General features: G+C 42.9%; 1 protein-coding gene across 1 annotated transcript; it reads left to right on the top strand.

Moving 5' to 3' along the window:
• Positions 1 to 495: 495 nt before the first annotated feature.
• On the top strand, positions 496 to 13,798 carry LOC104547242 (protein kinase C theta type-like). The gene is made up of 6 exons (XM_010192851.1): positions 496 to 622; positions 2,912 to 2,974; positions 6,593 to 6,731; positions 11,132 to 11,320; positions 11,995 to 12,123; positions 13,465 to 13,798. The coding sequence occupies exons 1-6, from the start codon at positions 549 to 551 to the stop codon at positions 13,618 to 13,620; spliced, it is 750 nt and encodes a 249-aa protein (XP_010191153.1). The 5' UTR covers positions 496 to 548; the 3' UTR covers positions 13,621 to 13,798.
• The last annotated feature ends 1,363 nt before the right edge of the window (positions 13,799 to 15,161 follow it).

The following is a 15,161-nucleotide window of genomic DNA, read 5'->3' as shown; positions in this document are numbered from 1 at the left end:
TTAAAACAGGTTGCAGCATCTGATTAGTGTCTCTGATAACCTGAAAAAGCCAGAGCCATGTGCCTCCCCAAAAGACGTGCAGGAACGTGGGTAACACCAGCTTGAGACCGCTCCACTGGGTGGATAATCTGCTGGACTGGGGACCAGAGGAGACCTGAGATTTATTTCTGCCTCTTCTACTAGTCCTCCAGGAAGGCTGTCCATCTGTCCTGCTGTTACACAGGCACTGTGGAGTCACTCATCTCCTTCTAGTGAGCTTTGAGGTCTGCTTGTAAAAATCAATGACACCAGCTGGTTACTCAGTGGATTTGTAGTGTTTGCTAGTGCTGTTCATACAAATCAGAGCAGAGAGGGTGAGTACAGGCTTAAAGAACAAAGAATAGAAATGAGGAATCTGAAAAAGAAACTACTTTCTTTCCAAAACCCTTGCTGTAATATTTTCCTTCCTCTTTCTGGGTGAGGTTTTTTTTCTTTTTAACTTTTACTTTGTCCTTCCCCATTCCTTATTGACATCTTGTCTCATTCTCTAGGAAAACCTCTTTTTTGTGATGGAATACCTCAACGGAGGAGACCTCATGTTCCATATCCAGAGCTGTCATAAGTTTGACCTTCCCAGAGCAACGTAAGATGTTCTTATTATTACCTTTTGGCTTGCAGGTCGCACACATGGTAGAAGTAAAGGCAGCAGCTGCAGACACCAGGGATCTTGATTTTATACCCAGCTCTGTTTGTGTCCTGTAGAGGAAACCTTGAGCAAATCATTTGACCTTTCTGCACTTTACCCAACTGCAAACTAACTTACCGCAGCTCTCTGCAAACTAAACAGATGTGCAGGTCATCACCCTGACTCAATGATGGACTTGGAGCAAGTCACTTCCTCTCCCTGCCCTCTTTCCCCTCCCACAGAAGGCTTTTTAGATCCCATCCACTCATCTCAGTCAGACATGACCTTGCTTTGCACTCATGGTCAACCAGGAAAGCTATTTCTGTCTGGAAGGGTTGCAGATGCTGCTACACCCTTGGCAGCATCACATCTGCCTGTAGGCTTGTCCTTAAGCCTGCAAACCAGGAGCCTCCTTCCAGCCTGTAACTCAGCTTCCATATTTAGTGCTAACCTCAGCATAGTCCCACAGACATTTGTTCAGACCCAAGAGCTGAGCTGGATGGAAGCTCTTCCTTAGGCTGGGTCAGTCCCCTCCCAAAGACTGGTTCCTCAAACAGAGAGAGGCTCTAGAGGGATCATTCAATACATCTGAGATCTTACCTCTGGAAGTGTCTCCACTGTCTATAAACAACCCCAAGCAAGTCTAAGATCTTATTTACGTGGCCCATGCATGAGGGTCATTTTAAAGCAATGTATAGGTGTCTGCTGTGAATAACATCAGCTCTGGGGTTGCTCTTTATCGCACCGAGTTCTTGCTCATCCCATCATTGGAGACCCCAATAATAACATTGTGGACCCAACCTCCACCCTAGATTTACCACCGACAAAAAAATCCCACAGATGCATTTTCAGCCATCTGTGGAACCAAATGTCTTATTCTTTACAGCACGGGTTGCAGAACCTGCTTAAGCTGAGGTTCCCAGTCCAGTGATCAGAGGTGAAGCTGTTGTTTGTTAGAGGTAATGGGATTTTCCCTTTTTCCCTCTAAGGTCCAAGAGGATTAAAAAATAAAAAAAAGATAAAACCTATCAGAAGTGCAAAAGGTAAATTTAAATAAAAAATTAATATACCACCAGGGAGTTAAAAAAATTATTTCACTTTGATTAAAGTAAATAGAAGAATTAGAATAAATGAAAGGTGCTTTTAATCATTCTGCAAGCAAGAGTTATTTTGAAAGTCAATATTGAAGCAATTATAGGAATTAATTTTTATTTAATAATTAAAAAAACCCCAACCCTCATTTAAATCAATGTTTAGTTTGATTATTTTTTCAACAGTATTTGAATGTTCAGAATTAAAGGCCAGTGTGTCGAAGAGTGAGGGAACAGAGCTGTACAACGCTGGAGGGGCTACATTCCCTTCTGGGAGAGCACTTTCATTGTGCAATGGAGCTTCAGCCTCACTCTGCCTCTTTGCAGCAGGATGTGGTCTTGTCCTTTAGGCAGAACTGTACTGAGAACAAAGATCTCAAACTTAAATAGACCCCAGAGAAAGGCCACCAAGCTGCTAGCTCCATGTCTTGGATAAAATTTCAAAAGCAAGTCCTAAATATGAGCACTGAAGAGGTTTGTTTGACAAGTCAAGGAGATGTCTGCAGTCCCCAAACCCAGATGCCCGCCTGCCTGCCCCATTGCTGGGACCACTCCGCTGTTTGTGCAGTAGATACTGAACATGGCAATTTACAGCTGCTCTTTTAAGGTTTGAGGCATTAACTCTAATTTGCAGTTTGCACTCTGGTGCATCACTGTAATTCATTGATTTACTTTAAATATGTAAACAAAGGAGAGGCACAAACACCTCCCACTCGGCCTTCCTTGAGACAGGAACCACCATACCTTGAGATGAGGCAGAATGGGCATTAGGAGCTGGGTTTTCTGCTCCACAGCTGGGTTGGAGACATCCTTGGGCACTGAAGGACATATCCTCAGAGTCAGTTGCATATACAAAAAATACAGCTAGCTGTGCAGAGTGGCTTCCAAATCCCTGAAGATGATTAGGGTCCAAATCCCTGCCACTTCACCAAGTGATTTCAGTAGGAGTTGGGCTGCTAGTCATGTGGCATGCTTTCAGAATCTTGCATCATCCATTAAAACGCAGTAACCCCAAGCCTTCTGGAGACACTCCAGGCCTTCTGGGAACTTAATGAAATTTTGGCTCCTGTGGAGGCAAAGTTTCCATCTTTTTTGGGTCTGGTTGAAACCACCTGTTGGGTAGCATCCATTCTAACCTATGCTTTCTGTCACTCAGGTTTTATGCTGCTGAAATCATATGCGGGCTCCAGTTCCTCCATTCCAAGGGCATAATCTACAGGTAATGTCATTCTTTAGTGTCTAATATGCTAAATCTTTTCTGCTTTCCCTGCAAGCACTAATGGTAACTGAGAGACTGTTACTTGGCTGTAATTACTGGTATTGCAGATTTCCTGGCTGTTTTGTTTTGAAGAGATAGTGTAGAAGAGGCAGTTTAGAGGCCTTTTTGAGAATCCAGTCCAATTTCAGTTAACATTAAAACAAGCCCCTTAATGCATTTGCGCAGAGTCATTCATACAGCACCCAGCATAGGCACCCAGTTTAAACTTTCCACCTATGAAGGTACATAAGGTCAAGCTAACCATGAGAAATTCTGTGTATCTGCTGTGCTGGGCGGTGGTGACAAGCTCAACTCAAGTAACAACAGCATTGATACAGTGATATACCTTAATTTTTGGGTTACTAAGGGGTCTACTGTGCACAGTTCTGTGGGGAGATGGGATTAATTTCACCTACCATCATGAACTGAGCCAGCTGCCCAAGCTCTTCTTGTAGTAAGCAGAGACAATTAGGCTTTTTTAGGTTCATCAAACCTGTGTTAGAGTATGAGAAGTGTCCATTTCTACCAGTGGGCTTTACAGGGAGCTGATGGGGACTAGGTGAGACACTAAGTAGATGTGCTTAGACAGAAGAGTCCTCTTCCAAAGTTACTGGTATGAGTGTAGTCCGCAATGCATCAATCTATCAAATGCCAAAGAGGAGAAGTCCTCTACTACAAAACTGCCCAGTCCAGCTTCTGCTTGACTTCCCTAGAAGCTTCAAAGTTATGCATGGATGCTTTGATCTAAGCCATGAGTGTTGTGCTTCGGGCCTATATAAAAGGGCAGAGACAAGATAGGAGCAAGAAGGGCTGCAGAAATCAGGCCGCAGTCTGCTTTGCCATGGCTGAAAGGAGGAACTGAATTTCTGGGGAGCCCCAGCCCAGATCATCTTCATGACAAAAGTTAGTTATTACATTGCAGCCTTCTGTGAAAGTAGGAAGCAAAAACCTCGTTACAAACAAATGAGAAAGATCATTAGATCAACTATGTTTGCTGGGACCAAAATGAACTTATTTCAATGTTTGTCATGTAGTGTGAACATCAGAACAAATACTAAAAATGAATGGCGTGTTTGCAATCCACTCTGCCATTAAAATGCAAGCTTTGATTCATATAAACTCAGCTTATTATTCATTATTAGTACTCATGTGGGAGCCATTTATAGTCTTTATTGACCAATGATGGTGATTGCATAAACATGAGCTCAATATCAATACCATTAAGCTAAGATGATCTCTGGGGTCTCAGCAAGTTTCTGACTCTAATTATTGTTCTGGATGACTGAAGGGAAACATTTTCTGAAGCGCCCAAATCGCTTAGCCATGTCTGTCATTTTTACTCAGACTTCTCAGAAAAGTTAAGTAAAAATATCCACAGGACATTGTGAGTTTGTGCAGGGCTGTTAATGCTGACGTTTTGTTTATAATTCACATTTTTATTTGGAATTGCTACACCAGTGGTGTGTCAGGGTTCGGGATGTGTTTCCTCATGAAAGGAGAGAGATGTTCAGAGTCTGGAGCCTTGCAAAATGTGGGCAAATTGGAACAGCTAGACATTGGGTAGCAGAGGGATAGGAAGAAATAGTCAGTTCCCAGGAGTCAGTGTGGCTTTGCATTGTGTATCAGGCTTTGAGAGAAAACATTTAATCAGTCCTACTCCTCTTTCCTTTTTTTCATTGAAGACAATGACAGCGAGGTCAGTTGCGAACACGCAGCCATCAGCATCTCAGTCAGAGCTAACCAAGCACTTAGGAAAGTGAACAGAAATCATTTTTGAAACTACATCACTTGCAATGCAGGGAGGATAATGAATCCAGCTGTTCATTCTCATGCACCCACGTTTGGAAATGTTGGCTTAAATTTTAATGAATGAGGCGAGGAGTTTTTGGCAGGAACTCCAATCCCTGGAGCCAATGAGTTTGAGACTCATCAAAATAATGGAAGCAAACTGTAGGTGATGGGTTTTTTGTTTTGCTTCGATCTACCAGATGAATAAAAGCAGTGCTAGCAGCCAGAGATTGATCTGAATGGTGTAACTAAAATAAGCCATTCCAGCTGGAAATTGTGACAACGTGAGTGTCTGCCACTTGGAAGGCAAATGTCTTGGTTGTGTCTATATTTATTTTTGATTGATGACTCCCACTTTTCCTCAGGCCATATTCTAGCAGCAATGAACAATCACCTCGTGGCAACAATTTAGTGTGTAGATACTATGAAGTCCCCCACCCTGATTTTTTTCTCTGGACAGAGAAAGATGAGGAGCTTTGCACAGAGGGAGGCTGAACAGCCATCTTCGCTGCAATTGTAGGTTATCATCTCGGGAGTATCATGCGTTAGAGATTACCTTCTCTGAGGGAGTAAAAGCCATTTCTGAAAAAAAGAAAAAACCCCACATTGTAAAACACTTGTCACCAGGATAGCTATATAGCAGCCTCACGTTTAGGACTCTTGCCTGAGTTGTGGAAAATGAGTGTAAGCTGTGAAGCAGCAGAGGTTGGAAAAGGCCAATTGTATGCTCAGCTGTGGGCACAAGCAAATGTTGTGTCTGGGTGCTCTGTGAGCCCTGAAAAGGAGCAGTGACTGATAGCATGGGCTAGGCAGTGCAGGAACATGGTTGTTCCGAGACCAGGTAATCCAAATTCTACCTACATCCCAGGTGAAGTGCAGCTTCACAGATGCAAACATCTCCCTGAGTCATTATTTCAATGAAAAGCAAAACTTTTAGGTAAGATATTAAAAAAATTAACATAGACACCATGTCAGCCTTCCTTTCTGTCTGCCTTTTCCTTTCTTTCTTTACATGCTTTTCTCTCCTTTCAGAGGTTTTTCCCATGTGAGGATCTCTTTGGGCTTTGTCAATGGCCATGATTCATCAGCTCACTTGCTTTTATTTCATTCTCTGTGCATTTCTTCTTCTTTTTTTTTTTTGCCTCTGTGGCCTCTTTGCTTCCCACAGTAGCTCAGAGCCAGAAGCCTCTGACAACAGCTTGGCAGCTGTGTGAGGGGAGCTTTTTAAATCCCCTGGGCTCACGTAGTGCAGCCCAGCAGAGAAAAGGTGATGGGAGGTCCTGCTGATGTCTGGGGTTATTCTGACCCTCTTCAAGCCATGCAGGACTTGAGGGTCCTTACCTCTTCCAACATTTGTAGAACCTGCACTGGAAGGGAGAGCTGGCAGCAGCTTCAGAGAGAGCACTGAAACTCCTAGGGAAGGAGAAAGAGGGCACTAGTTTGTCCCTTCTTGTTCACCTTCTCCAGGCTGTGTTAGGACAGAAGCACCAGCCGATGTAAAGCCTTTTTTAGCTTCACTGTTCTGCATCCTTGAAGGAGGCACCTTTTCGAAGATGTTTCATGTAAAGTCTTCTCCAGCTAATGAATCAATGCTGGGACAGGAGGAATGAGAAATAGGGATATTGAAGTTCAAGAGAGAAGCTCCATATTTGGCCCTCAGCCTCCCTTTGTAATTGCAACACGTAGACACCACATAGAGGCAGATAGCAGATTAGTAAGTGTAACCTGTTAAAATAACTTGTGTGGCTCTGTAACACTTTAAATGAGGGGTTTCCTTCTCTTCCTCCACAGAGACTTGAAGCTAGACAACGTCCTCTTGGACAATGAGGGGCACATCAAAATTGCTGACTTTGGGATGTGCAAGGAGAACATGTTTGGAGACGCGAAGACAAGTACTTTCTGTGGGACTCCTGACTATATCGCTCCTGAGGTAAGTGTGGGGTCCAGGGAGGTCATCAAGCTGCTGTGGGACACAGAATGCGTCTCAAGACATGACCATCAGTCAGCGTTGGAGGGTGCCAAGAGTAATAACTTACTTTTGAGCAGTTCCGGGCTAGAAACTGAACTTCAGTTTGACTCAGTCAGAGTCTGTGTTGCTGCTTGGCACTGCGTATTTTTGTAGCTAATTCATTTTTTCTGAAAATGGACCTGGGAATCAAGTGGTGCTTGATTCAACCAAAAAACAGAATGGTTAATGGAAACTCAGTTTGGGCCATGCCAGATGAAGCTGCAAGAGATAGATCCTGCAGTACAGAGACAGAAACAACACGAAGAATGGGAAGCATGTTCCCTAGCTAGAAAACAGTAGGCTTCCATGTCTATACAGGCTCCTTGATAGCTGGTAAGGAGCTATGGGCAGTCCGAAGACTTGATGTTCATCACAACCTAAAACAGAAATAGAGAAAGGTGGGACAAAACGCCCACCTGGAGCTGACTCTCCCTCCTCATTGATTAACAACCTTTTAGATAGAGAAGAGAGGCTGGATCCATGATAATGCAGAGATTGGGGTTCACCTTCCCTCTGGGATATGCTCTGATACTTGAATAGGAATGGCACCGATAAGCTTGGACCTCTCTCTTGCTCAGAGAGGTTCTTAGCTGGCTGCACACGCAGCCTGCATCACCAGCATCCTCCCAGAGATAAATAAGGCACTATATGCTCTGAAAAGGCTCTGCCATCAGCATCATAACTATAAAACCGAGCACAGGTTACAAGGTCTGTCTAGATAGAAAACAACCAATAGCTGCTTGTGAAAGGGATGGAGATGCTTGGAGATATAAACATGAGAGTGGTCATGAGAGAGATCCTTTGCCCTTCCCCTTATTTCTTTCCACTTTTTCCCAGGCAGAAACTTGTTCACTTTTTTCCCCTAGTAAATTTAGATATTTTGGACTAGGTGCCTCCAGAAAAATCAAGCTCCCTTAACCTGGTGACTTTACACTACAATAGAGCTCACCATGGAAAAGCTTTGATTAATTAGGTGGCAAAGTGAGGCCAAAGAAAACATTTTTCAGCTGAGAGAAGAACTTAGGAGTTGTACATGCATCATGTCCGATGTCACTCCACAAGCCATTTATTTGTCTTTCAAGATCCCACTTCCTAATTTTAGTGTTTTCATGGTGGATATCGGTACTTTCCAAATGGCTTTTAAAGCTTTTGGTTTTGGTTGGGTTTTTTTATCCTCCACTATAATTCATTGAACTTTTACTAAGCACCAAGGGCTTGATTCTGATCTAGATTACAGCACTGCTGACACAAGGGTTGGTCTCTTCAAATCAATTGGATTTGTATTGCCTAAGAGTGAGTGTAAGTGTACTCTGCAACCAAGCTACAATTGTCTTTTATTCCACTTCAATATGCTTTTATTTTTTAAAAATAGCTATTTTCTGAGCCTAAAATAAAAGAGAGCAGAGCAATAATCCATTATCTGTGATTTTACTTCATAGAAAAGAGAAAGACTAAAATAGCTCAGAGTCTTATTTCTGCGCCATCATTTATTTTAGAGATTCAATGAGTGCATATAAAACATTTTACCTCTAAATTGAAAGCACTGCTAGAGTTTATGGATCATCTCTCCTGCCAGAGGCTGGAGCACTGGACCTTTTGTCAGTATTTCAATGCAGCTGCTAGCGCTGTAATTTGTTACAGAGCCAGCGCCTTGGCTACAGCTCTGCAAAGAAAGGGACTTTGAGTCAGCAGACAAGCAATTTTTTATTTCAAAACACATTTGACCAAAAAAAAACCCCAAAACTTAACCTGAAATTAAATTTCTGAGTCTATTTGGTTTTTCCAGAGAGTTGCAAGGCCAATAAACCGTGGTTTTTTTTTACTGCCATAAAACATTTAATTTCAATTTACAGATGTTCTATGCTTTAAAGGGTAAAGCCATACAAAAATATTTTGCCTTTTTCAGAAAGAAAGTTTGGGATTATTTTGTTTATAAATGACCAAGAAGAAATATATCAAGGAGTCTTGCTGATGCCATTTCTTCATTTGGCTCTGAGTGAAACACATCGTATATATTGTATCTTATATTCAAACAGGTTTTTTGTCCTTTTTGCATCTCTTTTGGGTTTTTTTTTTTGAGATTGGTGTGTTAATTGTGAGCACTCTGCATCAGCTTAGGTTTAGAATTCTGATATTAAGGTCCAGCTTTGCTAGATGCTACAGATATGTCAAAGGGAGATACTTCTCACCAAATATGAGAAAATGCATCTGTAAAGGAAGCATTAGATTAGATTTTATAGTGTAGAAGGAAAAGCATCCCTGAAGACAAGTCATGCCTTCCTACCTTAGGTGTGTAAATCAGTTAACACCATTTTACCTCCATTGACCATAAAGAGACTCTGGATAACCCAATTAATACCACACATAATTTTTAGTCAATAAGATTAATCTGGGCCCAGGTGGCAATTTACAAGCAATGCAGACAAGGCATGAAAACAGTGAAGAAACTACTCACCTACTCCCACTGTGCCTCAAAGCCAGCAGTAAAGATCACCTCTCTAAATTGTAATTTTTCAACTATCAGCAGTTTCATATGCACTAATCTGGATAGTTGTTTTCATTGGTTTTAAGCCATCTCTATGGCTTGTCATAGATACCTACACTGTGTCTATAGTGTAGGAGATCACTTGTGCAATGAGGCTGTGGGCTCAAATCACAGAATCACACAGAATCACAGACCGTTAGGGATTGGAAGGGACCTCAAAAGCTCATCCAGTCCAATCCCCCTGCCGGAGCAGGAACACCCAGATGAGGTTACACAGGAAGGCGTCCAGGCGGGTTTTGAATGTCTGCAGAGAAGGAGGCTCCACAACCTCTCTGGGCAGCCTGGGCCAGGGCTCTGTCACCCTCACTGAGAAGAAATTTCTTCTCCAATTGAAGTGGAACCTCCTGTGTTCCAGCTTGTGTCCATTACCCCTTGTCCTATCATTGTTTGTCACCGAGAAGAGCCTGGCTCCATCCTCGTGACACTCACCCTTTCAATATTTATAACCATGAATGAGGTCTCCCCTCAGTCTCCTCTTCTGCAAACTAAAGAGCCCCAGCTCCCTCAGCCGCTCCTCATAAGGGAGATGCTCCACTCCCTTGATCATCTTTGTAGCCCTACGCTGGACTCTCTCCAGCAGTTCCCTGTCCTTCTTGAACTGAGGGGAGTAAAGATTGTGCCTTAAAATGAACTGCTCCCCTCTCCAGCTCTAAAATCCTGATAAGGATGCTAGACATCATAGGCATCACATGTACCTTTAGACATCAGCAATGTAAATACTTATGTATGAGCAAGTTCTCTAGGCTCCTTGATAACCAAAGGAAACAAATAGGAGGCTGTATATTACAGCAACAGATACTTAGCTGAGTGTCTAAAACTGGACTAATTCTCTTCCTTGACGATAAAAGGAGCTAATGATAACTGGTTCAGCTCTAGGTATCTCCATAACAGATGAAGGCAAATTAGATTAATTTTACTTCCCTAGTGCCTGGTCTGGTTTGTAGGGAGGTATCCCTGGCCACGGCAGGGGGGGTTGGACTAGATGATCTTTAAGGTCCCTTCCAACCTAAACCATTTTCTGATTCTATGATTCTATGAAAATGCCACATCCCTTCTTAGGGAAAATCATCACTCCAGACTGCCCTCCCTGGCTCCCACACACTGGATGTAGCCCTAACTTTAGCTGACACAGAAAGGTACAAACCAATGGACTGACTGAGGACAAATTCCCATTCTTCTACCGATAACTCAGTTGGTCTCAAGAGGGCAGCTCAGCAACTGATTTCTCATGTTTTTTCTGGGGCAGATTTTGCTGAGATAGATTCACACCATCTCCACTGACTGATAGTCCTGAAGTACCCTTGCACTGTCAAACCTGTAATTTTAATATACAGCTTGTGTGAGTTAAATTAGTCCCAAAATGCTAATACCTATCCATTTGTCTTCTTGGAGTTCACAAGCCTGATTTGAACCCTTGAGATAACTTGGAGAGCAGGCAAAAGATGACTTGCCTCACGTTTTTCGTTTCAGTTCTCTCTGGTAGCCAAGGATTTGTTCAAGTAACTTAAGAGTAACTAGAGAAACATGGAACTTGTTGTCTGTAGTGCAAAGAACGGTTTTGGCACCCAGATGTGGCTGTCATCTAGAGCCCCCTCAACCACACCCGCTGCACCACTGGCGGATGCTCTGGCTTATTCTTCAGGCAGGGAAAGTACCTCTGCTATGCCACTCAGTTCAAAGTGGCTATTGAAAGGTCAGGATCTGGCCGCCCTTCTGAAGCTGAAATACTGGCATCAGACATTTTGCATCTGTCTTTGTCACTCCTCTCTTTGGACAGATATTGCTGGGCCAGAAGTACAACACCTCTGTTGACTGGTGGTCCTTTGGCGTCCTCCTGTATGAGATGCTTATTGGCCAGTCTCCTTTCCATGGCCAAGATGAAGAGGAGCTTTTCCAGTCTATTCGTATGGATAACCCATTCTATCCTCGCTGGCTTGATAAGGATGCAAAGGACATTTTGGTGAAGGTAAGAATCAACACATACTGAATGAAAGTCTTTTTGACAGAACCGTCATATTTAATTCGTGCATCTTCAGCTGTTCTGCAGAGAAACAAGTTTAGTGTGACAGGACCAGAGAGAGTCACATCCTTGTCTGTGGACCTCAGAGCACACCTGACCTAAGTTGTAAGGCCATCTTTGTGTCTTCTTTTTCCTGAGTTGTGATAATGACTGTTCACATACGGTAAATAGGATCACAAACAGAATCATAGACTGGTAGAGGTTGGAAGGGGTGTCTGGAGGTCATCTTGTCCCACCCCCTGCTCAAGCGGGGCCACCTAGAGACAGCTGCCCAGGACAACATCTTTTTCCCTGTCTTCCAAGCAGAAGAAGGACTTGTAGCTTGCAGTGTGCAGCAAACACAAGCTGCCTGAATGAGGAGTCTTTTGAAAAAGTAGACAGTTGTCAGCACCTGAGCTAGTCAGCGGAAAGAAGAAAGCACTTCCAGGATGTCTTATCTCATCTTCAGATGTGTAAAGAAGGTCAGATGATTTGCACCTAAAATGACTCTTTTTCTCCATTAATTACAGAAGGTCAAATACTTGAGTTTGAAGTCTGAGACACTATCTGGTAGGACTGTCCTAATGAATACACTGGTACTGGTAAAAGATGAAGGTGTTTCTCTTTCTTCTGCTTTCTAGCTTTTTGTAAGAGAACCTGAGAGGAGGCTGGGAGCAAGAGGGAACATCCGCCAGCATGCCTTTTTCAGGGAAATAAACTGGGAAGCTTTAGAAGAAAGAAGGATGGAGCCTCCTTTCAAACCGAGAGTGGTAAGGATGCACCTTCTTTCATTTCCACCCATCTCATGTCTCTCTCTCCTGAATCATTCACTCCCCAAATATTTAAACCCTCCAGCACATGCTAGCAATAAACTAAAGCCAGGACCCACAGTAATATTATAAACATATCTATTTAGGGGCACTGTCCAAAGCCTTCAGACATGGATCTTTAATGTCAGAGCCCTCAAATCCTTTTTTAGATTCATGATGTTTGCATTTTAAAGGTGGATAAATATCTCCTTCATACTGGAACTAACAGTTTTAGGCACCCAGTGAAGGCTTTCAAAATGCCCTCAAACTTTCAAGATTATCTTTTGGAGTTGCTCTGTACACGCAGACCCTCTGTCTAAAAGTAGATGGAGGGCCTTGGTCTTGGGTAGTCAGAATGGAAAGTCTTGACTCTTACTTAAGTGTCCAAATGAAGATTAAATTGTTCACAGGCTGCCTGGTATGTTGTATACATCAGACACAAGCAGCTGAAACCATCTACAATTTGGATCTACCACGGCCTCACTCATTGTACAGTCGTTGGAAAGATAATTGCGAACTATGAACATCTATTGCCTGGGCTGCCTGACCTGATCATCATGACTGCTACTTTCTGATGCCTATAAGCCCAGAACTGGCATGCCCACACCTGAGAAACCATAAATTACCCATCACTTTCTCAGATACTATAGCAGGGATCTGGATGCTACAGAAAACACCTTCCCTTATCCCCATAAGTGCAACCCATTCTGTAGGGATTATCTTTCTCTGCATTACAGAAGGTAAAGTAGGAAAAGCAGTTCAGGTAATCAGCTAAGTCAGGATAGTTCTGACTATTAATAACAGTCCTATTAAACTATTAAAGCCCTATTAATAGCAATAATATAATTTAATTTGACAGGTGCATCATACTTCCTTTTTACAGTCCTTCACAAGTGTTACTTAATTGATGGGTCCAGGCCACTGTGTTACAAAGCTGTAGCATCCCTGCCTGGCAGACTTAATGAATCACAGGCTCAGTGCCTCCTATATAATATTTATTCCTATTAGTATTTCAATAGGATGGTAATAAGCAAGTGATTAGTGCTGGTGGCTGGATATTAAGAGTTCAGACAGAAGTTCGCTGCAGTTTGATATGTTACTGTGCATCATTTGGGCTGGAGTAACCAGTCATTGTGCAAAAGGCCAAGAGCAAATAAGTTGCAGATTCCCTGGCTGAGCTGAGCTTGCTCCCAGCTAGTTGAACTGAGCCCAGAGGAAGCAGCCTGATAGAGCCAGTATCGTTGTAATGAAGATCTGGATATTAGCGGTTTGACATGATTATTTTTTTTCCTTTTCTTAAAGAAATCTCCGAGTGACTGTAGCAACTTCGACAAGGAATTTCTAAATGAAAAACCTAGACTGTCCTGTGCCGACAGAGCACTGATCAACAGCATGGACCAAAATATGTTCAGCAACTTTTCTTTCGTGAACCCTAAAATGGAGAAAATATTTTCCTGAGGTCTGCTTTACTAGGGGATTCTCTGTGATGGTTTGAGTAACACTTCATCAGCTGAAGACTATGCATGGTTGTTTTTATCAAGAACCCACCAGAAAGAAGCCTCAGTGAAAGTTTGTACCATGCCTGGAGGCTCTCAGCTTATCCCAGTCCGTAGCAGATGCCAGCCACTCTTCACTAAGGATGAAGTTTCATCGTGGAATCTTTTTGTCTCTCTTCTCTCTTTTTGCCAATGTTCTTGAAGTTGAGAGAATCTGAAAATGAGGAAGTGACAAAACCTGTTCCCCACTACTTGTGCACACAGCCAATGGGTTTCTCTGTAAGAAAAAAAGCAAGTATATTTAACCTTCTGGTGACGTTTGTGCCCATTTCTGCAATTCTCATCTCCGTCCACCTCCTTCTGAAGGACAAGTGGTTTGCTCAAGGCCTGAGGGCATCCAGGAAGAGTTCAGGCTGCTTTCTGTGGTAATCTCCACTTGTACATGTGGAGAATTGTACATGTGTGCACAGGAGTTTTGAAGAAGCAATTTTACTCCCTGCACACTTTAAAAGTAATGTTCACAGGTGTTAGGATTCAATTTTCCTCCACTAGGACAAAGAGACTTTGCAGGTGCCCATTCCAGCATTTGTACACCTCAGTCGAGGCCCTGGAGTTAATGACTCAATCCTGAAGGAAGATTGTTGCCATGGCAAGTGTCAAAATCAATACAGAAAACCAGTGGTTTGCACTTGGTACTTGATCAGGAAGGATGGGAAGTTGCAGTTCAGTAGAAAGCCTCAAGAGACCCTATTTCAAAGCTTTAACTGCCCTCAAACATGCCAGGCTCAGAGCAAAATCTACACTGGGCCTTCTGAAGTTTTATCCTAAAATTGCATGTGAATTGTAAAAGAGGTTTCCTCAAACCATTGTGTAAGCATCATAAAATTGACCTTCCAGTCACAGTATTGGCATATTTTACTTGAAAGGCAGCAAATCAGCCCCTGCAAAGGCTGATATACTTTTTCTTGCTGTAAATGATGTCCCAACTCTTTGACATGAATAGCAGACATAGAGCAACAAGCTGCACCCAGTGGTCACAGGGCAGGAGATCACATCAGGTGAGGGTGGTCCTCTCCTTCACCTCATGACATTTTTGCTGCGTGTTCTGTGCCTTTGCAGTCTGTGGAAATGTACATTGGTCAAAAAAAAAAATCTTTTCTGTGATCCTTTCATCACGGGATCCTTTTCAATAAAGAGGAAGTCTTTTCTGACGTTGGGGAGATGTAGAACCACCAAGTTAGTGCTTGTCGCTAACCAGATTACCAGATCAAAATTAAGTCAAAGCCCAAATAGAGGATTCTGTAATAGCTTAGACTTAGGCAGTCACCCCAGTTGGTGCTAGGCTCTAATTGAAGTGTATACATTTGAGGCTTCGTTGCAGGAACGTTGGGTGACTCATCCCAAAACCGAATCCCCTTCAGAGGTGCCTTTCTGGGTCTGCTGGACCAGGCTGTCAGCTTGAACCTCCCAGCAGAGTGAATGCAGCTGGAACTCCACAGGCAC

Source organism: Mesitornis unicolor, unplaced genomic scaffold (assembly GCF_000695765.1).
Source record: "Mesitornis unicolor isolate BGI_N332 unplaced genomic scaffold, ASM69576v1 scaffold14009, whole genome shotgun sequence".
NCBI classification, from domain to species: Eukaryota; Metazoa; Chordata; class Aves; order Mesitornithiformes; family Mesitornithidae; genus Mesitornis; species Mesitornis unicolor.
The sequence above is the reverse complement of the archived record's forward strand: the minus strand, read 5'-3'. Positions and strand labels throughout refer to the sequence as shown.